The sequence below is a fragment of the Chelmon rostratus genome, chromosome 13, assembly GCF_017976325.1.
Source record: "Chelmon rostratus isolate fCheRos1 chromosome 13, fCheRos1.pri, whole genome shotgun sequence".
Classification (NCBI taxonomy): domain Eukaryota; kingdom Metazoa; phylum Chordata; class Actinopteri; order Chaetodontiformes; family Chaetodontidae; genus Chelmon; species Chelmon rostratus.
This window is the reverse complement of record NC_055670.1, coordinates 14,371,926-14,396,534: the sequence shown is the minus strand read 5'-3', so window position 1 is coordinate 14,396,534 and position 24,609 is coordinate 14,371,926. Positions and strand designations below refer to the sequence as shown.

Sequence of the window (24,609 nt, the reverse complement as noted above, 5' to 3'; positions counted from 1 at the left end):
TACAGCTTGTTTGCACTGCCCCCAGGTGGCCAAACAAATCATTTACTGGACCTTTAAAAATCTGAAGAATAAGGATGAGGAAGGTAGAGAATAAAGCTGATGTTACCAAAACCAACCATACTTTAGTCTTTGACTTCCTTAATCTATTGATCACTCTGATAGGCTTGGCCCACCCACTCCAATTTAGGTCACAACTGTATATATTTTCATTTTTACAAATGCTAAGTAAGCTGGAGACTGTGTTTCTTTGCAAATATTAGTGAGACAGGAACAAATCCTGCATTTGTTTTCAGCCACCAATTTGGTGCACTAGTGAGTATTTATGGCAGCAGGACAGCGTTAACTCCAACTCGCATGTCCATCATGATGGAGAACAGGTCACCCAGGAGGACAGTGTAGCTCATTGATGTGTTTTTGGACAACAATGGAGGTCTATGGTTCAGAGGATTACTTCTTCTACTAGTACTAGTAGTAGGATCAATTTATTTGTTGTCTTTGCCTTTGATTTGGATTTGTTGATAAAAATAAAAAAAAATCCACAATGGACTGTTCCTTCATGCTTAAACCAACACGAGCCCATTTACTACACCGGAGTAAAACGCTTTGCAAAAACACCTCTATAAGAAGGTTATTGCCATAACACCAGTAACACCGGTGTATACACAGTAAATTCCCCCTGAATAGCACTTGCCTGAAGCAACACCTACCGTAGTAAATGTTTATCCATGTGGACTTCCCATCTCATGCTGTTTTGTCTGTGTGTGCAGAAGGTAGCGGCCTGGCCTGGAACTGTGTGACACAGAGCAAAGGCTCTCATGTCTTCAGGGCGTTCCACAGAGCATGATCATGAAAAGCAGAAACATGAAGCAAACTGCAAAAGGTTGAGCCATGGAAACATCTTTTCTTCTGCACGTCAGTTAATTTCCTCTTTTTCCCTTTGGTTCCACATCACTTTTCTATTATGTTTTGAACACAGTGAAAACATAATACAAATCATGCTGCTGGAAAAAAAAATCTAATCATTACACCCTCAAATGAAAAAATGGATACCAGTGAAAAATGTAAGGGAATTGTTATTTTTCACATTCTAATTCACATCACAAGGAACCGAAAAGAAACACATGCTGTATATCAGATTGGTTTGGTGCCTTTTGCCCCGAGCCATGCAGCACACACTGATATTAGTTTTAAATACAGATTGCTGGCAATAATAGAACAGAAGAGTCCATGCCTGCCACATATGCCCCGTCTGGAGTGCCTCACATTCCTGGCCTGCCAAGACAGCTTCAATCATAAAGCTCAAATAAATGTAGTTCTTTGGGCTCTGTCAACTGTAAACTGTTATTGATCCCAACAAATTAAATTTGTTCACGTTGATCGATCAAACACATTATCTGTGTTTTCCAGTCTATTACCAGCAAGTGGAAACTCAGGAGGCATCAATAAATAGAGTTGGGTCACCCCGGGTAGATTCCTTTCAAGCTAGAAGGGCTGTAAAAACAGGCGACCAAACATAAGTACTTGTACTTAAAGGTAATGGACCTGCATCATGACTAAACGCTAAGTGCCTTAGGTGTCTAGATGTGGAAAGCACTTCTGTAGCACCTTCAAGGTCTAGAGACACTTGTGTATGTATTGTATACTTGCCCTCCTCTCTTCTGCCCTTGCTAATACAACCCCCCCCCCACACACACACACACACACACACACACACACCAACATATGAAAGCCTTCCAGCTGGCACCCAACGCCTGTACTTGGCAGGTCGGGAGGAACATGAGAATTAAACCTATATCGCCCCAGCTACCATTCCTCAAATATCAGTGGAGTCCAGCACTTCACCAGGGAGCGGGGAGAGGAAAGCATGTCAATGGGACAAAAAGCTCCTCCTGGCACTCCTCCACTCAACTGCTCCCTGCTACTACCGGAGGAAAGTTTTCATAAAGAAGTAGATACAAATGATCCTGTGAGGAAGGGATCCAGCCAACCAGCTGGATGACAAAGTGATGCACCAGTGCTTCATCCAATGCGCATTTCATGGACAAAGTACCTGGGCGTGAGGCAGAATACCAGCAAACATTTAGTCAAGTTTTCTTGCCATTTCTTGCAGTGTTTTCACTATGACTAAGAGAAAAGCAGAGTGCTCAAGGCTAACAGGCACGCCTAAAACATTAAAGAAGTAGTCCAGTTTTTGTTGAAAGTGTCTGAGAGATTCAACTTTATCATCTGTAACTTGCGGTACTGTCGTACTGAATTGTACTCCAATACACTCATTTTATTACTCAGTCTACCCCCATTGATATAAATGGGTTGCACACCTCTTAATATAATAAAAACATAATAAACTGGCAACTGAGTGTAAGTTGCAGGCGCAGGCCACTGTATTAAGGAAATGAACTCCTTCATCCTAAAATTACACCTCATTGTGCTGTTTTATTTTAGCTAATTTTGGTGCACATCCACTTGCCAGATGCATTTTTTTCCTAGGATGGCAACAGAAACTCATCCAACTGGCAATCCAATCATAGCAAAGAAGGTAAGGGGGTAAGGGTGGCCGTTAAAGGGTTCATTGGGCGATTGTTACCATCCTAGGGAAAAAAAAAACTGGCTTGCAGGAGAGCATGTGTGGTACTGCACTGCATCAAGAGTTGTATCAGATGAGAAAATAACATCAGACAACTTATTTCTCTCATAAAAGCGCTCGTATTTTATGTAGAAAACATGGATAATAACTTGTAACTTTCCCAAGTTGTTATATTTGTTTTATATTCCCTGTGTGAGGTTCACAAACCTCAGCTGAACTTTATTAAAACCATCCTCCTCTGTCCTTTCACATTTCTTCAGACTAAAGCGAGTGACAGCTTGTCCACAAACCAAGAGCAGCCTTACTAGAAATAAGAATATCCGCCCCTCTACAGTGATAGAGCAGCTCTGATAGCTCCTTTATTATGGAAAATTATTTTAAACAGCATAAAACGGCAGAGGCTCATTTTTTCCATGTTTCTGCCACTATCACTCCAGCTATTGATAAGATGTCTAAATTTATTGCAGAATAATTCTGCAGGAAAAGAGATAAAAGGTTGCTGAATAAAATATGAGGCGAAGGCTGTAAATTGTAGCAATGCATATCATTTCATTCAAATGTAGGACGCAATTACCATCTGCTACACTCATCAGTCCCCTCCTTTATGACTTAATTATATGTTTAATGCTATCAGATCAAGGAAAGGGCAAAACAGATGAATGAGAGAGAAAGAGAAAAGATTCCGCAACAAGACAAAAGGCAGATGAAAAGTAACATAAAGGGATGGAATTGATTTCATTCACCGGGAAATAGAAAAAGTTAATTTAGATACAGTGTTGTTCCCTCATCTCCTGCGCCTTTGTAAGATAATGAACGCAGCGTGTTGCCAATAGGTCTCATACCAGTCAAACAAAAGAAGTCAAGTTCCTCAAGACTGAAAGTCTCCGTGCTTTCAGTCTGACGAGACGGCAAGTTGGTGAAAGAGTTGTATGATCACTGACACATCCATGCATTATCTTCATTAGCAGCGGCGTGTAATAGAAGTAGCCCCTTCGCATCCATTCTGCTCCAAGTTCTGTTGTATTATATCATAATATCATTCATCATTTTTGCTTTATGAAGCTAAATGTATTCTGCTGTAGTCTGTTCTGTGTGAAACTTCACAATACTGAAACTTTTTGTTTGGATGCGAATGGCGTGCGGCAGCGTTCACAAAGAAAACTGGGGTTGTCCAAATGGCTGTGGGGTAAAAAGCTAGCCAGTGGGCATCCCAGGTGCCAGCGGGCACTGTCCTAACTGTGTACCTTTGGCCAGAACTCATTATAGGGTGACATTTAGGACTGCTGCTGTCCATGCCAAGTCAGCCCTCTGGATTGAGACAAATTATGTAGTTATTTTTTATGTCGGACATTAAGTCATGTCCAGTGGGAGCCAAATCAGTATCACCTTCATTTCACCTGGAAAAAAAAATTTGATAAAGGCTGCTGACTTCTTAAACAAGGGGCGTTATTTAACTTGTTTGGTGAAATACAAAACAAGAACTGAATTACGGCCTGATCTGTATATGCTGCAGAGTCTTCAACGGCAAATATTAATCAGCTCAGTTATTTTTCTTCTCTGGAAATTTGCTACTTAAGCTCGTCCTCACAGCTTTCTCTAAACACACAACTGTCCGATGGCTGCGGCCACAGATCCCGGTCCTGCTCGGCTGCCTCGTCTTCTCTCTCTTTCTGTGGAAACAGAGACGAAGTGGTGCAACGAAGAGGGTTTTCTACCTGTACGCTGCAGAATGTTTGGTTTTGCTCTGTGGTGCCGATTTCTACCAAGCCAGAAGAAAAGTGAAACAAATGAACAGAATTTGTGAATAGCCTAGAATTTACTATGAGCCCATGAAAGCATCACAAGGGTTTATAATGAAAAAAAAAAAAAAAAAACACCTGACATGAATCAAGGGTTGTATGCTATGATATAAAACCTCCACCTGTGCCATGTCATGTCACTGCTGCTTCTTTTCATGATTATCATTTGCACAAACTTTCAATAACCATTAAAAACAGATAATATTTCAGAGCTCTGTCAGTTTATAAGCTTGACTTGTTATATGTATATTCTCATCTTATGGATGTATTGCAAAAGGAATAAGACAACATGGGTCCTTATTGCAGATTCTTCCGTGAAGCCAAACGACCGTCAGCCCACCAGCAAGAGCGCAACATGAACAGAACGAAAGCTCCATCTTGTGGACTAAAACGAGTACAGCACAGGGGCACCAGACCAGCTTCCCAGGTTTTCCATTTGCAGGTATGTGTGCGTTAGGCCTTTGAAATGCTACACAAAAGGTGTAAGATAATATGCTAACAGGCAAAAACAAGGCACTAATTAGGTGTGTGCTTCAGTGTGATTTTAATGGCGCCCTGTGTGTTTGAGAAAAGAGTCAAACCAGCAGTAAAGCGATCAATAAAACATTTTATGGTGCTCGCATTTAGAGGGAGAAACACTCGTGATTTGAGATTCCCATGAATACATCAAACAGAGGACATGATGGCTGATGAGACAGTGGCTAAATGAGCGGCCCACGCGAGCGTGCAGGTATCTCACAAAGCACGACATGAATCCGAGTTGTTTATCTGCTTTGTATTATTGAGCAAATTATAGATAATTGCTCGTTTGATGTATTCAGAGATGCATTACGCTGTGGATGTCTTCCACACAAACTTCAAGATGGAACAAACAGAAGAAAAAAAATGGAGAGAAATGGGATGTAATTGATTATAAGTTAATTGTGCAAAGGTCTCCCTGATGGGGCCCATCTGTCAAAACAAGCTGTACATTCACTAATTCTAATCATAATTAATTAAATGGCTAACAAATTACATACATCATAGTTAGTACAGGGGGGGAACTACCGCAGGAACTGTTATGAAACAAATTATCTTTAACAATGAAAGAAAATTACATCACATAACTAAATATTATACTCATTTCCGCGAGCCATATTTCTTAATGAATTCTCTAATTAATTTAATTCACACAATGTGCATAATTTGGAGCTGAAAATGTCAGTGGGTCAGACTTAACCATATTGTAGCTGGCTGTCTATTTCAACGAGTGCCATATTAGCACAACATGACCTCTATGGAAATTACACAGACCAACTGTTGTAATTTTAATTCCAGGGTCTAATTAACACGTTCTAAAGATATCATACGAGTGCATTTAGCTCGTTTTACACGTGCAATGTTAAGATTTCCATTTGCCTTCATTTCGTGTAATCCCTTTGACGGCACACGTCGTGATCTTCTGTCACAGGTGCCTTTCATGACAAAAAGGCCTTTTTTTTTTTCATTTGTCTTGAATTAAGCGCTGAACTTCCTGGTCAGGGTGACTCACCATCTGTTTACTCAAGTATTTATAACGGAGGTGGCCATTGTTGCTGCCTCTTTCCTTACACTCATCCCAATTACTCACTCGATCACACTGACGCCACAATGAAACCGAGTCAGAGTGATTGGCTCAAAAGTTGCCCCAGAGAGTGAGAGTGAAATAAGAAGGAGCAGAATATTCTTGATTGATCAGTTAACCCATCAGAAAATAGTGAAATGAATGACGTTCAAGCTGCCATGATGTTTTAGATTAATCATCTCTGCTCTGCGGTGCACTCCAAATGTAAGAGCAGCACAGACACCTGCATGTTTGCACGCTGCTTTAGCTCAGCATGTATGAAATCCTGCGTGACTGTTACACCGTTGATCGACTTTCACTGCTACATGCTCCGTCACCTCTGCCTCGCTGCTGTTTGGCCCGACCCTGAGCCCACTCGGTCTAGAGAAAAATACAATCAAATTTACCAAATGATGCCATCGTGAGTGTGAATGCAGACACGGGTGAATAAATGAATAAATTGCCCAGCGGAGGGAACATATAAGCTAACACATGCATTGCAGGGCTCGGGGGCTGTCCTGAGGCCAATCATTTAGCTAACACACTAATGAAAGCGTGTGTAGTGCGGCTAAGGGCAGCCGCCATGGGAGGTACCACTCCCCTCCCTCCTCATGTTGGGGACTGTTAATAGGCTGGATGGAGCCAATGGGACTCCCAGGAGAGGCCTGCTGATGAAGAGGAAAACCTGTCGTCGCCCTCACTAATCACTGCCTAATGGCTGCAGTAACACGGGTTTTACAAATGCGATTGTGCATGTGTGCCTGTACGTGTGTGTGTGTGTGTGTGTGTGTGAGAGAGAGAGAGAGAGAGAGAGAGAGAGAGAGAGAGAGAATACTTTGATATACTGAAGTTTTAGGATACTGTACACAAAAATGTTCACTAGGGAATGTGGTGTTTCTATAAATGTATTGATACCAAAGGTGTTTGCTGGAGCTGCAATTTCCATAAGAAGTGTAGTTGTTGTTGTTGTTGTTGTTGTTGTCAGATTTAGCATCACCAAACCATGAAAATATAAAGATCTGCTGCTTTTGTTTGTTTGTTTGTCATTAAAGGTACAATCCATAATCCAAATAATCCCTGCTATCACATTCAAACTCTCTAAACACTGGGACAAAAACCTACAAAACAAATAAATGATGCATCAGTTAGTCGACTGACTTTCAAAAGTCAATCAGCCACTGTTTTCATAGTTTATTGATCATTTTAATGATTTTTCAATAAAAAAATGGCAGTCATTCTCCAGTTCCAGCTCTGCCAATAACAGGATTTGCTGCTTTTCTCTGTTTTACATCATATTACTGAATATGCTGGGGTTTTTTGCCGTTGACCAGACAAAATGAGATACTGAAAGGTGACATTAAGGCATTTTTTTCCATGTTTTATATAATAAGCGATGAATAGATTGATCAAAAATGTAAAAAAAAGATCAAAAATGTTTTAAATTGTCGTGCTCAAAATAAATGTTGACACACATAATATTTACCAAAACAGCTGTAAATCAGGTCTTCTTCCCATTGTTGCCAGATTTTTTCATCAGGTCTTCACCTTAAGTTTATAAAGTTGAACATGAAAGCAGTCAATAAAATAAATCACTATAAGATGATGGCGCTGATGAGGATGTGGTGTCTGCAGCCACAATTTAGCCGTTTAAATTGAGGCAACTCTTGATTGCCACAGAAACTTGATTAAAAGCTCTCCTACACTGAGTGTGGCACGTTTGACATCCGCACACGTGACGTTACACCTCAGATTTAACAGTGGAAGTGAATCACGGTGGTAAATCAGGTTATGTCACATTTTAGGGTGTGCGTGCAGCGCCGGACATGCAGGTCCGGCTTTCGCACGTCAGAAAACTCGAGAAACTTTTATAACAGCACGTAAAGCAAACAATGAACAGAGGCGTGTGTGCTGAACTCATACCGCTCACTGTTGCGCGTGCAGCTTGGCGTCGGTCTAGCTGGCTCGCGGCTAAACTTTCTGCCAATTTGAAGTCGTACAGCTGCTGAGTTAAGGCGTCGTTTCCGGTAAAGACCTTCAAAATAAAACGCGTATTAAAGGGAATTTGTCATTAACTGCACTTGCCCTTTTACTCTTGGACACAGCAGTTAAAACAATAGAAATCAAGGTCCACTTAGTTACTTTTTCCAGAGCTTTCAAAGAAAACACACAGTCTTCATCAGCAGATTGGCTCAGTTGCCATATAAATGTGGGTCATCAAATTTCCCATCATCCTGAGCCATAGTCTCATCCATGTTGATTTTTGAGCTCATCAGTACTCTTCACTCTGAAAACAGCAGGTGACACTGCAGTTTCAGCTCAAGGTCCACTCATTGGCTTGTTCTGGAGCTTTCAACTGCATTGCAGTTGAGTTGAGATTGTCTTTCTCTACTGTTGCAATGATCTCAGCTTCTGGATCTTGGAAATAACAATTAAGAAAACACTCTCACCGCAAAGTCCATTTAGTGCCTACTCAGGAGCTTTTGATTATGTCACGTGATCAATAACAGCTGATGAAGTTTGCCAAGCTGTCATGAAAATCACAATTTGTAAATACTGTCATACAGCTGTGCCCAGCTCGCACAATTTAGAGGACACAACAAATTTATAAAAGCCAGATCTATTCCAAAAGGCTGTGAATAAATTTTAAAACAATGCAAAAGGTCCAAAAATAAAGAACAATTATTTGAGAAAAGATTTTTAGACCCAACAAAATGTATAAATAATAAATGAATCACTGGTAAAACATGAACTGTATAATACAGGAGAAAGTAGAATTATTAATTCCTTTCCAGAGTTTTAGACAACATTAGCAAATTTAAGAAGCTAGAATCAGAGAATTTGGACTAATCAATTAATCAAAATAGCTGGCAATTATATTTAATAGTTGACAACTAATCTATTAATTTCTGCAGCTCTAATCAGATTATCTTCATTACTTTCCATAACGGTGGAAACTGTCTGTTGCCTATCTAGCAGTTCATCAAAACATAAAAAAAATACCTGCATAAAATATATTAAAACTGAGTCAACACTTTTTCTTCTTCTTCATGTTGTTTATTCTTGATTTTCAAGAAGTATTCAAGAAGTTGGGAAGTCAGTGTGTGTTGCATTTATGACTAAAATCTCCAGAACAGCTATTTAATGGACCTTGTGGTGAGACTGCCGCAATGATCTACCACGAAGCCATCGCGTTTTGTGTGTGGGGAAACAGTATCTCCAAACCTGAAACATAACACAAACCTAAAACTTTATTTTGAAGGTACAACACCTCATTTCCTGTACCGCTCTAGCTGTGTCCGGCTAGCTTGCTGTTAGCTCCGTGTAGGCCGACGCTTTCCTGTCAATCTGTCCAATCAGAGTTGACTGACAAGCTGGAAGTCGGTTGCTACGTCCTCATCCCAAACTTCGTGTGGGTCAAAGTTGTGGCGTGGACCTTCAGCCAGGAAACTGAAAACTTCAGCTGCGCTTGTTTTGGTGACGGAGAAGTTGGGTGAACTTAGCGACGTACGGGGGCGCCATGTCCCCCCGGCGGTTGGAGGCGTCCGGAGCGACACGGTATGAGAAAATGACTCCACACTGGACCGTTTTGTTGGGCTGTGGGTGTGAGACCCTGCTGTATTTTCTGACTGACAACACCACCCGCCGCCGCTGCTCCGTGTCAGACTGCTAGCATGCCACGCAGGCAGCTAACTCCTCCAAAGAGAAGAAAACTTTGCCAACTAGTCAAGAGCGACCCGCCGAGCGTGATACTTTGACGTTTTGTGCGTTTGCCGTTTCCTGCTTTAAAAAGCCGACAATGATGAAGGTTAGGAGGTACTTGAGGGGGAGTGGGAGGGTGCTGGCATTCGTGTTCGTCGCCTCTGTCATTTGGCTGCTCTTTGACATGGCTGCACTCCGCATATCAATAAACGACGTGAACGGCCAGCTGCTGAAGGAGCGAGTGATCCGAGAGAGGGAGACCCTCAAGCAGCAGTCCAGGGTGACACAGCTGATGAAGAGGGGGTTTAAACACCCGGTTCAGAGGGTGGATCCTGCTGTCACACAGGCTGGGAAAGGGCTGCTCAGTTCAGGCATCAAACTAGCCCAAGTGTACAGACAGGGGGGTGAGAAACAGGACCAAATGTTAGGGGATAAAAAGTTTAACTCTTTTCAAGGAGATCATCCTCCCAAGACTGACAAGCCTAAATCTGTGCTTCCTGAACGTAAAGACGGCTTGCAAAGTCTCACAGCAAAGCAGGGCGTTCCTGCACAGAAAAAAGCAGTAAACTTGGATCTGAATGGGACAAAACTGGAGAAAAGTGGAGTAATAGATAGCTCTAATGTAGTGATCTTACCTGCAGCGGCGTCTAATATAACCCGAGCGCCGCCTGGCGTTCAGGAAGACAAACACGCTCCGCTACTGACCTCAAAGAGGGGACCCATTCAAGCTGGAGATGTTGTGCAGAAAGCTGATTCAAAGACAAACGAAAAAGTCAAGGGTGAAACTAAGAGTGCAACAAAAGCGATGCACCCTGTTAAAACATCTAAACCTCTGAGTAAAGATGTAAAAGGAAAGGAGGTGAGTAATAAAACAGAGGAGAAGCTCGTCAGGGCGATCGCCACGGGAGATCCAAATGCAGCGAAGGAAACCCTGAAACCTGCCATGAAGCTCCGAGCTGGAGACGACTCCAAGGACAACTCCACTGCCGTCAGGAAGCCAGGAGTCCACAAAGTGGTCTCTCTGGATGCCACTCACGTACCCAGAGATGCCAACGCCGTGGGCCAGTTTGGTCAGGCGGCGCTTGTCTCCAGCAAGGAAGAGCCAGAGGTGAGGAAGAGATGGGACGAAGGGCATTTTAACGTCTACCTGAGTGACCAGATCCCGGTGGACCGTGCCATCCCGGACACCAGGCCCGACATGTGAGTGGCCTTCTGCGCATTTTGCCTCTCGAGCTTCCGTGATCACAGAGCTGAATCTGTTTCTGTTTTCCAGGTGCGCACAGAATCTGGTCCATGACGACTTGCCTTCCACCAGCGTGATTTTCTGTTTCGTGGATGAGGTGTGGTCCACGCTCCTCCGCTCTGTGCACAGTGTTCTCAACAGATCTCCACCGCACCTGCTCAAAGAGATCATTCTGGTGGATGATTTCAGCACCAAAGGTAACAGCATCACTTTGGATGGGTCCCCATGGGGTGTAAAGATTGACAAGTGATGCAGCTAAAGCACCAGAAAACTGCCATTAACGACACCACTGAGGCTTTTATTATTAGAGGTCATTCCTTGTGGCTGGTCTGCAGTGCACAATATGCCAAAAAGAGATGACATTTACTGGCACCATCTTTGTTTATAGCCTATAATTTGTTGCCAAACTAATATACACAGTGTTAATAATGATTAATTTGTCTAATAGTAAGACCAAACTCTTCAGATTATATTAAAATTTCTTGCAGCAAAATACTCAGTAGTGTGTCTGAGTGCAGTGTTAATACTTTGCATTTTTAAAGCTCCTGTGTGAAGGTTTTAGTGGCATCTAGTGGTGAGGTGGCAGACTGCAACCAACTGAATACCCCACGCTTCACCCCTCCCTTTCCAAGCATTTAGGAGAACCTATCGTGGCCGCTAAAAATACAAAAGGCGTCTCTTTAGAGCCGTTATTGTAGAAACATGCCTCGTGGAAGAGGACCCACTCCCTCCGTAAATATAAAGAGCTCATTCCAACGTAACTAAAACACAACGATTCTTGTTGTCAGGTGATTGTGATTATACACACTGGACCTTTGAGTGCCTTAGGTTACTTTTTCAAGCTATATATATATATGCACTTCTGTCTGCTGTCAGTGTTGTAAAATCACATGTAATATTTTGCCAGACAATCTGAAGGAGCCGCTGGATAAGTACATGTCCCAGTTTCCCAAAGTGCGAATCATTCGTCTGAAGGAGCGGCAGGGCCTGATCAGAGCCAGGCTGGCTGGAGCTGCTGTAGCCAAAGGTAACCACTGCTTGGATCAATGCTCTTTATCATCAGTGTCTCTGATGTTTGCTTTCTAGAGACAAATGTGCAATGATGATGCAGGCATGTCCCACATAACAGAAATGTGAGGAGTCTTCAGGGACAGGTAAAGTCATGTACTCCTATTATTCAAACTGCAGCTAAGTTTTATGATTGCTTCAAGTTGTGCAGGATGTCAACACTTCATCCGGCTGTAATTTGAGATGTGGGTTGTTCAGACATGCAGTTTACAGACCATGTTTGTTCAGCTCTCATATTTGCAAATATCAGATAAGAAGAAGTGTGTAAACGAATTTCAATTCTGGATGTGTGAAAGTAACCCAGACTGTCGAGGGGCTCGAAACAATGCAATGGCAAAAGAGCAACTTTTTCAGATGAATATTCATTTGTTGTTCTCTCACTAAATAACCTGTAATCTGTAATCTTCATATTCTGGTTCAGTAATTAACACTGATCGAGTATTTGTCGCAGGTTCAGTCGTCTCCGTTTCTGAAACCCTGAACTGACACAGATAAGTTTGTTTTTAAAAGATCAAAAGAGCACAAAGTCTGTAATCCAGTCTTCCCTGTCACGCAAATCCAAACTGCTTTATGAGATGCAACTGCATTTGCACCGCTGCAAACATCTAAGTGGATGTGTGCATGAAATGACACCAAATGTGAAAGTTTGTGTATGGAATCAGTAGTCTTGTAACAAACACAGTGTAGGAACATGAGAGCAGTAGCAAAGTCACACTGCAAAGTATTTTCCAGAAGAAACATGCACCTGCTCTCTCTCTATCATACTTTATCATGCATCTTATTTACATGCATAAAAAAAACAACTGTCTTTTCAGAGAACTCTTTGTTACAAAGCTTAGAAGTGTTGCACTGTTCAAATGCAGATGTGACGACTTGTATAACCACAGCAGGACGTTTGCTTTCCTCTAATGTAGGCGAGGTTCTCACCTTCCTTGACTCTCACATTGAATGTAACGTGGGCTGGCTGGAGCCGCTGTTGGAGAGAATCTATCTGGACCGCAAGAAGGTGCCCTGTCCGGTTATTGAAGTCATCAGTGATAAGGACATGAGGTGACTCGACACTGCCCGCCATATCTGAGTGACACGTGTGATGTGATTGTGTTTTCCGCAGGAATGCTGAATGTGAGATAGAATGAAAAGAATGTTCTGGCTCTTCCTCTGCAGTTATATGCTGGTTGACAACTTCCAGAGAGGCATCTTCAAATGGCCTTTGGTGTTCGGCTGGAGCGCGTTACCAGACGAGTACATAAAGAAGCATAACATGACCATCTCAGATCCCATCAGGTACGAAACTGTCCGTTCATGTAATTGTATTTTCTTCATATTTCTGCTGCATGTTAGTTTATTTGTTTTATCCGGCAGATGTCCGGTTATGGCTGGAGGCCTTTTCTCCATAGACAAAAAGTACTTCTATGAGCTTGGTGCCTACGATCCCGGCCTGGAGGTGTGGGGTGGGGAGAACATGGAGATTTCATTTAAGGTACATCACTCACCTCATTCAAGCATGCATTCAAACCGTAGGTAGCTTCGTAGCTTCTCTCACGTGACTCCTTATCCTGCGTGCTGCAATTTGAGCAGATCTGGATGTGCGGAGGGGAAATCGAGATTATCCCCTGCTCTCGAGTGGGACACATCTTCCGAGGACAGAATCCTTACAAGTTCCCCAAGGACCGGCAGAAGACGGTGGAGCGTAACCTGGCGAGGGTGGCAGAGGTCTGGCTGGACGAGTACAAGGACCTCTTCTACGGGCACGGGTACCACCACCTGCTGGACAAAAAGGTCATCGACATCGGCAACCTTACCGAGCAGATTGAGCTGAGGGAGAGGCTCAAATGCAAGAGCTTCAAGTGGTACCTGGAGACTGTGTATCCAGATATGGACGCTCCCTTGGTCAAAGCCGAGGGTCTGGTATGTAGACGAATACACATTTGTTTACATCTCCCTAAAGCAGCCCTTAAAAATGAAAGCTTGTTGTTCTTCCCCTCCATGAGGCTGTTGTTGAAACCCCTCAGCGGAATCGACCCACACAGAGGCTGTGATTGTGCTCCTTTGGAACAAAGAGTAGTTTATTAAAGCCTGTGACAGCTTGATGTCAGGATTCACTGAAGGAAATAAGAACAGCAACAAGGCTTGTTTTCATGCATGATTCTGAATTAGTAAACAAATATTTGCAGTGGTGTTGTTTCCAACATGTCATTTTTCCTTGCAGATCTTCAATCGCGGCTTAAGAAAATGCCTCAATCTGCACAAAGGCTCTCTGTTTTTTGAGATATGTGATCTCAGCAAGCAGGTAGGTGTCATTAATTTATTCTCCAGATCATTTTCTTAAACTTTTCTCCGTGTTTCTTACAAAGATATGCACATATTGTGCAATTCTGGCCTCATGAACATGGTAATTGTGGGGGGGGCATAACAAAAATATCCAGATCAGGACAAGCGCAGGCAGGACCCAAGCCACGATAAACAAGGGTGTAGTCCAAGACGAGGCCAGGCATTTCTGAATGTGGTCTTTTTGGATTCAGAGCGGCCCCACAGAGCCGTCCCTCAGAATCTCTCAGTCTTCATGAAGCGTAATTGCATCCTTGTCACTCTTCTGTCAGAGTCAGCACTTTAATTACACCTGGATAAGGCACGTTCGCCAGCAGGACGTATGTGTTGCCCCCCAAGGCAAGGGCAACGGCTTTGCTTTACTGTTATGCGACAACACCAAGGCTGAACTCCGCTGGTTCCACAAATCCTCCAACTCCGCTCTGGTAGGTTGACTTTTCCTGTGTTCTTGTTTTTCCTGCATTTCTCAACTCATTTTAGTCTCTGTAAGACATATTTCAAACAGGGCGGTCCTGCCTCTAATTCACTCTGAGTGAAAAATGTTGCTGTCAGTTGAAAATGAGTGCAGCCGCTCCTTCATTATGTTTCCTGTCCTGTGTCTGCACAGGGGGAGCACCTCATAGCGGAGTTTGTGTCCCACCACATGTGCCTGGAGGCGGGTCCTCAGGGGGACACTCTTCGCCTCAACCCATGTGAACCCAGCAACGCCTTCCAAAAGTGGCAGTTCACACACTACCACGCTCAGTGATGAGACCAAAATGAGTTTATGTGTCAAAGCATGCACTGTGAGGACCTGCAGCGGCCTCGCGCTGCAGCCCACTCCGCGACCCAGCCTGTCCAGGGGAGGTGGGGAGCACTTTGATGGCATGTGTGGTGTAAAGCAGAGGGTGTGGGGATATGCAATGTTTCTAATGTCATATCAGCACAGGCTGACCTTGAGTTTAAGCGCCTGTGCCAGAAGAAAGAGTGGATCTTCTCCCTGTTTATGAAGATCTGGACCAGAGTTTGCTAAGTTTAGAAAAGATCCTCTGCACTGGCATGTGGAAGAAAAGGCTTTAAGGGCTTCAGGTTAATGAAAGAACACTCCGAATCCATCTTGAGCACAACATATCAGTTCACTGCCAAAGATAGAGAAGATAAACAGTGCCTTATAGATTTCAGATGTAAAAGTGATTTTTTGTGTGTGTGTTTGCTCTGCTGGGACTGAATAATGAGTTTAATTGCATGAAATGTAGAATTTATTCATTTGTATGAAACGGCTCACATCTTTTCAGTGAGACATCGTCTTTTTTTGGATGTTACGTTCATCACTTTTGATGGGTTTTAAATGATGCTTTATGTAGCTGCAGGTCTTGTTGTGAAAGCCGTCTCCCTGTTTGTATGAATTTCTTCTCGTCACTAGAGGGAAGCGTTGGTTCAAAACACCCAATAAACCTGTGCTGTGATTTCATGATCGTTATCAAACCCTTTAACCACAGATTAAAAGAAATGGGTTTTTCTCTTCTTAATAATGTAAAAAATAGAATGATGAAGATAAAGACTTAACAGCGTGTATCTCCTTTTATTTGTTTCTTCTCCACTACTCATTAGGGCATGCAGTTAATCACTCAGAAATACATCCCCTAATAGTTTCACCACTCCAGAAGTTAAGATACTGAGGCTCTAATACCAAACAACATCTTACTTATTTTAAGTAGTAGGATTATAAAGGCCTGAGCTTCTTACTCATTTAATCTGTTGTTCAAATACCTGCCTTACATAACAAGATGCTTTCCTCTGAAAACCAAATGAAAAGCATAAAGTACCTCACAGAGATGAGATGCTTGTCAGGCTTTGCTCAACAGACAGAGAAATCTCGCATGTGAGGTTGGTGTGACCTGGAGAGTTACATCAGATACTTTTAATACCCTCTACAAGCAGTTTTTAGAACATAAATATGTAAACTGTGTACAATAAGACGTAGCTGTACAATCAGGTTCCTTTTAATCCTCATATTTGTTGTTTTGGATCATGTTTTTATTCTCCTGAAGAACACAGAATCACCTCATAAATTCATCATCATGTACTCAAACTCCTCGATCCTCTGGCGGGTGTTTCCTCTGCGGATCTTGCGGTAGGACACACTGCCGTATTTGGAGGAAGAGAGGTGGTTGAAGGGTTTCTGGTGGCCGGATTTCTTCGGCAGAGGCAGGGTGGAGTAGCCTGGGCTGGGGTTTTGATGAAAGCCCACGGGAGAATGGATGTTGTGGTCCTGCTCTGGCTCCCGGTCCACCTGCAGCTGCCTATTTCCTGATACCTGGAGTTCAGCACCAGACATCTGCTCTGGGACCTCTGCCTCCACGTTCAGTCTTGTGATACTCTCCTCATTAGTTGCATCAAAGGGTTGAAGGTTTGGTGTGTCTAGCATCACATCCTCTTCCTCTACTGGCAAAGAAAAAGAAGGGAGTTTTGCATTCTGTAAACAAATCCTCTTTCTCAAACATAAAAATGCTAGTAGTCTTCTTACCTTTTTCTGCTGCTATGTTTTGCTCCGGCTGGGTTTGCATGTCTGTGCAGTTCAGTTGCAGAGATTCTCCACAGGTGCTCACAGACGTCTCTGGAGTTCGATTAGACTGTGCTCCCGGGTCTGCTGCGTCTGACTGATCCACAGGCTCAGTTTCTGCCATTTGGAGCTCTTGATGTTCCCCTCCTTGTTCGGTCAGAATGGCCTGCAGAGTCACTTCCTTCTCCATCTCTGAATTTTCTCTGCCAGTCGTGCATTCTTTGCCTGGACCATCCTCCTCTGCCAGGACAGGTTCATCATCAGCTGCCACACTGTTGACAGGATGCTCACACTCGCTGTGCACTAAACGCTGTGCGTTTGTTTTTATGTCCTGATGAGCTTGGTCCTCATCACTGTAGAACACAGAGTCGTCCCCCTCCTCCATTGACCACACATCTCTTTCTTCGGGTTCCTCCAGAGTCTGAAGGGCCTCAAGAGTGACCCCACCAATGATCTCCAGTACCTGGGAAGCTAGTGAATTTTCTTCTAGTGTGAGCCTTGGGGGCTTTGGCGGTATTGTGCTCGTCTCCGTCTCCATTCTTTTCCCCTATGATGTTGAAAACAGTCAAGTTCCAAAGCTTCTAGATGCTTTTTTGCAGATTTGTTGAATCAAGCAACCTTAGACTTTGCATCGCCACATCGTCTGCGCTGGCGTTCCAAGTCTGCTACCAAAATACTCGCTGTCATCCTACATTGTCAGAGTGGAGAAAGGCTCCCTCCTGCATCCAGCAGGCAGCGTGAGATCAAGCTGTCTGGCGTGCTCTGCAGTACCATGTAATTCTGTGTACGCGTCGAAGCACAGAAGAACGGTGGTTTTGTTGTGGCCCCTACAAAGACTCTTTGTGACTCTGGCATCTGCACATGCATCTGCACTCATTCTTAAATAATCTCTGCTGGCTGACCACTTTCCCTCTGTAGCATATTGAGCGTGGATTAACATTCTCCTATAGGCATGAACCGACAGCGCTTTTGCACATGTGCTGAAGCTAAGCCATGTTATGTCTTTGACTGCATATAAAGACCTTTACTCCAATGACAATCACCTGAAATGCTGATATAACATCAAGAGAACTTACAGTACTTTCAACACACAACATCAGAACTGAGGTTCACTGCAAACAGTAGCGCAAAGTACATTTATTCAAGTACTGTACTTAAGTGCAATTTTGAGCCATTGAATAGTCAGTTCTATGCTTCTTTATCCACATTTCACAAATATTGTACAACAAACTGTGTCAATGGGGCCCCTTGTCATGTTTCAGATATATATGAGCTGTTAGCAGCTCCACCCAAAATACATTTCCCCATGAAACTTCTCAAATGGTTTAATTCGAATAACTGCTCAGGAACAAAGATGTAAAACTCTCCAGTCGTTCACAAAAAAGCAACGATTAGAGAAAAAAAAATTCATACAGATTTTGTGGCACAGAACTTTCATCCCCTCTCCTGCTAATCATCTCATGACCCCTCAGATTAGGCTTGTGACCGTTTGGAGGGGCCTGATCCCTCAGTTGAGAACCTGTAAAGTAATTACAGTTAGCTCCACCTCAACCAGCTACAACAGTAACATGCTGCTTAAAACACTGATGCATCACTTGTGACCATCTAATAATGTCATATATAATAATAAATCAGTCACAGGACACATTTTGATGCAGAACTGCTGCTTTTACTTTTGATACTTTGAGTACACTTGTTGCCAATTCTTTTACTTAAGTAGGATTTTGAATGCAGGACTTGTATTTTTTCATTGTTGGTTTAGTACACACAGTACTTTTTTTTCAAGGGTGTGAAAACTCTTTCCACCGCTGCATGCACACTACACATCTTGCTTTCATAATGATTTTTATTTGAACTATTTGATTTTCTGCATCATAACACTAGTCGAATGACCTCTCTCAGTTGCTGCTTCAAAATAAAACATCACAATTTTTGTGAATAGTAATCAAGTGCAGGAAAACACATAATGTGTTAATGCCTCTGTGTCTCTTTAGCAGCAGCAGCAGGAAACCAAAGAAGTGAGACTTATTACAGGAAATGTGTGGGGTGTCTTTTCTCAAGTTTTACAGCTTCATTTTTGCCAACTGTTGTGCGTCCCCCAGAATAGTATTTGTTTCAGTTTACGAGTAAATGATGTTTAATGTTTGGCTGCATCATCAACAAAAGTCCTCAATGTAGGTCTCGTCGCTCCTGTTCAAATTGTGCCGTTAGAATAGAGTGTGCATTATTATTATCATCATCTGAAGGACAACACTGGTCGGTGCATAAGACTTCACAAGTTTATTTATTTTTGCAAACATATAATCTGGATTTATACCAAAAAATAAAGCCTGACAGCCTCGTAAAAGTGGTATTTTCTTGCTACTGAAAGTGAAACATTCAAATTTCAGTTGATTCAGACAAGAAACAGTTTCAGTGTTTCTGAGCGTGCAACGCAAGTAAGTTGTATACAGCCTGAAAGTCATTTTGGAAATGAAAACAGTTAAGTAGTACCTCTCGTACCCACATCCTGTTTTGAGCTGAGCAGCCGGCTATACAGAGCAGAGGTTTCGTTTTGGTTTTCAGCACCTGAACGTGACAGAAGTCCTGCTGCTTGAAAAATGAATGGTGATGATGGTTCTCATGTATTTCAGGTCACGGTCGTCTCTTTTTAAACTGCTGCAGCAGTTCAGGCTGATATGATTAATGCTGATCACACTCATCTTGTATGTACATTCATTCAATCACTTGTTCAAAGGAAGAACATTTTACATTTTCATAATGCTTTTGTGCACCACCAGTGAAGCCAAACAGTGAGCCAGGCTCACCTTAAAGGCTGAAGACCCTCCTGCATAAGCTTTGACATTATCTTAATGCCAAGTGCCACAATGTGTCCTCTCTGTGCCCCCATAAAAGCAGACCCCTATTATTATTTTTCAAGAGCTAACCCAGCCTGTTAGCTATGGGTAAGCACTTCATTACAGTGTCTATTTGTCTCTGAATCTTGTTCACAGCAGGAGAAACCTTGGTAACTTATCACTGAGTACAAAGAGTACGTGAACAGCCCTTCAGTGAGCGTTTGTCCCCATCTCCTCCTCCTCAACTGACCGCTGGAGTCCAGGAATTAACCTGAAGATGTGCTTGCGAACACTGGCTCTCCTGCTTTTACGGGGCAGGGTACCGAACAAGGAGGAGATCCTTGTTTCCTCCCAGGAAGGCGAGAGGGATCCGCTGCTGCCGGCCAAACTGGAGCTGCTGGAGCGGGCGAGGGATTGATGGTGGTGGCTGCTGCTTGAGGAAAACCGTCCGGAGCTGTCCTGCGAGGGGAAGTCTCTGGAGAAGAAGCAGGCATCGTCTGAGGTGCTAGCTGCACTGAAGGGGCTGGGGGAGCTCAGATCTCCAAACACACTGGCCTGATCGCTGTCGTCAGTCATCCCGCTCCTGTAGCTGCTGTCGCTGGAGAAACGCCGGCCACAGCGGCCCATGGGGGAGCTCAGGACAGCCGAACAGTCCGCGGGGAGGTGGAGGCCGCTGTTGTTCAAGTTACCTGAAAACAAAGCCCCTGTTAGTAAAAGCTGCAGCTGACGAGAAGTTTGCAACAGGAAGTTCGTCAGCAGCTTCTCTGTCTTTTATCTGGGGAACTCCTTTATCTCATTTATCTGGAGTTTACACCTCAGCTCACTTCAGAAACAGTGTTGCTGTACAAAACGGACAATGGCTGTGAGAAAGGAAGTGCTGTGGTTTGACAGTCGAACAAACCCTCTCACCTCGCGTTAGGCGTCTTTCCTGTACTGTAAGCGCTTGCAGCTCCACCAATTTCTCGCGTAGTGATTGCTGTATGGGCAAAAAAAAAACCCCCAAAAACATTGACTTCCAGTTAAATTCTTTTAGCCTGTGCATTCAAAGAAATTACCTACAAACACAGTATTTCAGTATGAGGGCACACAATTCCTCTGCAGTGCAGGTTTTGCTGTGAAATGTCTTTTTTTTGTGCACCTTCATTATTACCACCTGGGTTTGTGTGGTTTGCATGTTGCCTAACAAATACACAGAGCTTACAGAGAACAAAAACAGGCAGGGTGGAGGAGACACACCTTGAGCAGGTTCATCCTCTTCTCTAGCTCTATCTGCTTCACTACATTCCCACATACAGTCTCCATCCTGCAATCACATAATAGCACATAATTATATACACTTTCACCAGGGAACACTCTTATAATACTGTTTTTATTTCTGTGCAGAGGATGTGCAGATTCTGTGCTGCTCATCCTCTGCGGTGCCTTGTTGTGCTGCATTCTGGGACGTTATAATCATTTCTGTCACTCACTTTAGACTGTTGGTTGATTCTTTTATCAGATCGAGGATGTGCTGATGAGACGATCCTTCGATGCTGACCCCGTTGATTGTGACGATAATGTCTCCTACAAGAAATGAGGATGCGAAAAAAGGAATTCGTCAATTATCATCAATTCTATTTGCGCATCAGTGTGTGTGTGTGTGTGAGAGAGAGAGAGAGAGAATAGGTGGAATGTAGCGTTTGCATGTGTGGTAAGTGATGCATCTGTCAATCTTTACGTTGACCAGAAAAAGGTCAGACAGTTCTGTATGTGCAGGGTGTGTAGATACTGTGCAGAGGATGTGGGTAGCTCACCTGCGGTGAGGCCTGCACTCTCTGCAGCGCTGTCCTCCTGCACCTTACACACAAACGTGCACATCTCCACTGCAGAGCTGTCCTTCAGCTTCAAGCCGTAGGTCTGCAACAAGAGACGGTTTCGTCACAAAAGCTGCCAAACAACACTGTTCCGCACAAAAAGCTTCTGAGGCATGAAGTGGGCATGAAAACTGATGCAGAATTAGAGATTTAAAAGCATGACGATAAAAACGTACGGCATGTGCGTCATCTTAGTGAGTATAAAATGTGATAACACTTACCTGAATTTCAAAACCAAATGTTTCATTGTCTTGTTTTTCCAGTACAATTGTGATCCTGTGCAAAAGAGAAATGCAAAAAAAGAGAAAATAAAATATATTTTGGGAAATGTACTTTATGTACTTAGTTTTCTTTTAATAAAAAAAAACTATTGCAAAAGTGAAAAACAATAAATAGTATTTTGCATGTAGTAAGGCTAAAGGTGAACCCTTGTACTGAATGATAAAGTGCACATCAGATTTGATATATTTACCTTTGTGGGTCAGAGTAATCAACCAGTGAGTTGGAGTGGGTTTGTTTCGGCTGCAAATGGAGAAATACAGAGTTCCTCTTTAAAACAATATAATAGATTTAAGGTTTAAGCCTATCAGGGAACTATGTGAGAACACGGTGATCCTATAGTGTTGCATAACTCAAAAGATTAAAATTGTTAAAAGGCTTTTGGCCAGTTGCAGAGAGCTGCTGTATTCTTGTTGCACAGTTGGTGGTAAATCAGTGAACTGCTTCTCACCATAAAACTATAGCAGAAAAACCTCAGCTCTAATCTAATCTAGCATGTTTAATGTCAGTCTTTCATATTTGTTTTTAAATCGCAGAAGTGTATGTGTGTGTGTTTACACTCCATATCTCAGCCACTGTATTCATTCCACTTGAAGTGTTGTCTCACCTTGCAGACTCTGGGCAGGGAGCCTGTGCTCTGCCGGTGTCGATCATTGTTTCCCTTCAGTGAGCGCCTGTACCACAGGGAGCATTTCTTCCTCAGAGTATTATCCAGAATGTAATTCTCTTGGCTGCCCTGGCGCTGCAGTCCATTGAAATTCATGGTGGACTGCATGGTAGAGTAGTCCTCAAAGCACCATCATGTCCTGCTGCGGCAGCTCTTCAGTGGCTGTGTGGCCCTGCCCTGCTGTGCAGCCAAACGCAAAATGTGTCAAAGCGGAAATCCACGTCATGTGATGCCTGTTGCGGACCTGCATCTGCAGATCTCAGCCTCACGTACCTAATTTCCTGTTCACTTCTTGTAACTTTTTTTTTCTTCTTCTTTTTCTTCTTTCTTGAGAGGGACTAGTCTCTCAAAAAGCAAAGGATGGAGGGTTGGGTTTTTTCTTACTATTCCCCTTCAAACAGTCCCTTTCCCTTTTTGCAGTCTTTGCAATTTGATTTATGGTCTGTCAGAAATCAGCAATGCATGAGAAACTGCCACCTCACGCCTCCACCAGCACCTGCTTCCAGCCTCTCTCTCTCTCTCTCTCTCTCACCTTCTCAATGGGCTAAGCTTCAGTCTGAGCCCGAGTCCTGTGTTCTGCCAAGCAGGGCGACTTGTCTTATGAGGACAGACAAAAGGCTGATTTAGCTTGGGGCCAGTGTCACGCTCCCCAAACAGACAGCATGGGTCAGTGGGCAGCAGGCATCAGACGTGGTTCGGTTCAAAAGGCAAATCACACGTGCAGGCTGGAAGTCAGGGAGACAATGGCTGATGGGTTAAAGAAAACTGAGCCACAGTGCATGACCACACCCTTGCCTTCAATGTGTTTACTCTGCGGGACCTGAAGATCAACTTTCACCCAGCGCGAAAGCTACGTTTCTGTGGAGGCCAGGACATCAGAGAAAGGGGCCATTTCACTTTAAGCCTCATTACTGTAGATACAACCCAGCTGAAATACTCCTTAACTAGCGGATTGCCTCACAACAATCCCCTCCGCCCCACTGACCCTCGGCAGGCCGTTGGCCAGCCGACCACGGGACTGTCTGGAACACAGATATCCCGTTTCGCTGGGACATGGCTAATTCCCATCTGCACTTTTACTACTGTAAGCACAGGAAAATATAGAAAGTATAAAGCATGTTAATAGTTGCTCTTCTGCTGCTCGATAAAAGCGATGATGACAACAGAGAGTCCATATTTTCTATCTTAAAACAGTACTCACATGCTCATATGTACACCGAGCCACTGTGTTTGTTCTTCCTGTCCAAACTGGCTGCGTGTTTTGTGTTCAAATGCAAAGTTCAGCTGAAGATAATGAGAGTTTTCATCTTTGTTAAATCTTCCAAAGTTACAGGCTTTTTAGCACAAAATTCTCTCTTTCAGACCTTTTCTTAATGAGCTGTTTCATTACCACTTCAATTTAAGACCACTTATTGTTTGGAGGGTCGCGGGGGAGCTGGAGCTGATCCCAGCTCACACTGGGCAAAAGGCAGGGTGCACCAGCATGTCTTTGTGAGAGGAACATGGGGAGATCATGCAAACTTCACAAAGAGAAGTTTGAACCCAGAACCTTCTTGGTGGGAGGCGACTTTGTTTAAAGACAGAAAAATCTGATCCATCTTTTAAAAATTGCTAAAAAACTAAAACATCTTTGGCAACTGGATTCTTTGCTCACTTTTATCACTACAGGAAAGTTTGTATAAAGCTCCTGTAGGTGACACTGTGTGATCTCCCTTATCTGAGGTGACAGGCGGCAAATCTGTTAAAGCAAGCAGCAAAATCTCAATGCACTGACTCATCTCCAAAGTGCTGATGGCCTCAGTGGTGCGGCTTGATTTCCTCTGTCTAACGGACACATCCACATACACAGCACACGCAAGTGGAGCAGCAGAACAGAGAGCGGAGATGAGTCACGTCAGTTAAGGTAAGTGTGTGATGGGGAAAACGGCCTGTTTCAGATAAGCTGCTCAGGGAAATTCTGTCCTACTACGTGAATCAATGCGCACAGCTCTGCACAATCAGTGCTTTCAGAATTACAGCTGCTGTGTGAGAGATTTTGTAATTTAAAAAAAACACAGCGTCATCCTACCATGAAAAAAGACACAAATCAACAGTTCACTTCATGAAAAACAGTTTATTGACCCACTGA

At 43.3% G+C, this 24,609-nt stretch overlaps 3 protein-coding genes across 3 annotated transcripts; 1 reads left to right on the top strand and 2 right to left on the bottom strand.

Moving 5' to 3' along the window:
• Nucleotides 1-9,330: 9,330 nt before the first annotated feature.
• LOC121616105 (polypeptide N-acetylgalactosaminyltransferase 5) lies at nt 9,331-15,889 on the top strand. The gene is made up of 10 exons (XM_041950738.1): nt 9,331-10,864; nt 10,938-11,104; nt 11,815-11,934; nt 12,890-13,025; nt 13,140-13,259; nt 13,338-13,455; nt 13,554-13,883; nt 14,185-14,265; nt 14,576-14,728; nt 14,911-15,889. The coding sequence occupies exons 1-10, from the start codon at nt 9,762-9,764 to the stop codon at nt 15,049-15,051; spliced, it is 2,469 nt and encodes an 822-aa protein (XP_041806672.1). The 5' UTR covers nt 9,331-9,761; the 3' UTR covers nt 15,052-15,889.
• Nucleotides 15,890-16,347: 458 nt separating this feature from the next.
• On the bottom strand, nt 16,348-17,383 carry LOC121616336 (ermin-like). Its single transcript, XM_041951073.1, has 2 exons — nt 16,810-17,383; nt 16,348-16,727 (listed from the first exon to the last, which is right to left on the bottom strand). The coding sequence occupies exons 1-2, from the start codon at nt 17,381-17,383 to the stop codon at nt 16,348-16,350; spliced, it is 954 nt and encodes a 317-aa protein (XP_041807007.1).
• A 1,727-nt stretch (nt 17,384-19,110) lies between these two features.
• Nucleotides 19,111-22,684, bottom strand: LOC121616073 (cytohesin 1 interacting protein). Its single transcript, XM_041950697.1, has 8 exons — nt 22,422-22,684; nt 22,008-22,057; nt 21,757-21,811; nt 21,476-21,578; nt 21,152-21,245; nt 20,919-20,985; nt 20,592-20,658; nt 19,111-20,371 (listed from the first exon to the last, which is right to left on the bottom strand). The coding sequence occupies exons 1-8, from the start codon at nt 22,587-22,589 to the stop codon at nt 19,893-19,895; spliced, it is 1,083 nt and encodes a 360-aa protein (XP_041806631.1). The 5' UTR covers nt 22,590-22,684; the 3' UTR covers nt 19,111-19,892.
• Between the last annotated feature and the right edge of the window lie 1,925 nt (nt 22,685-24,609).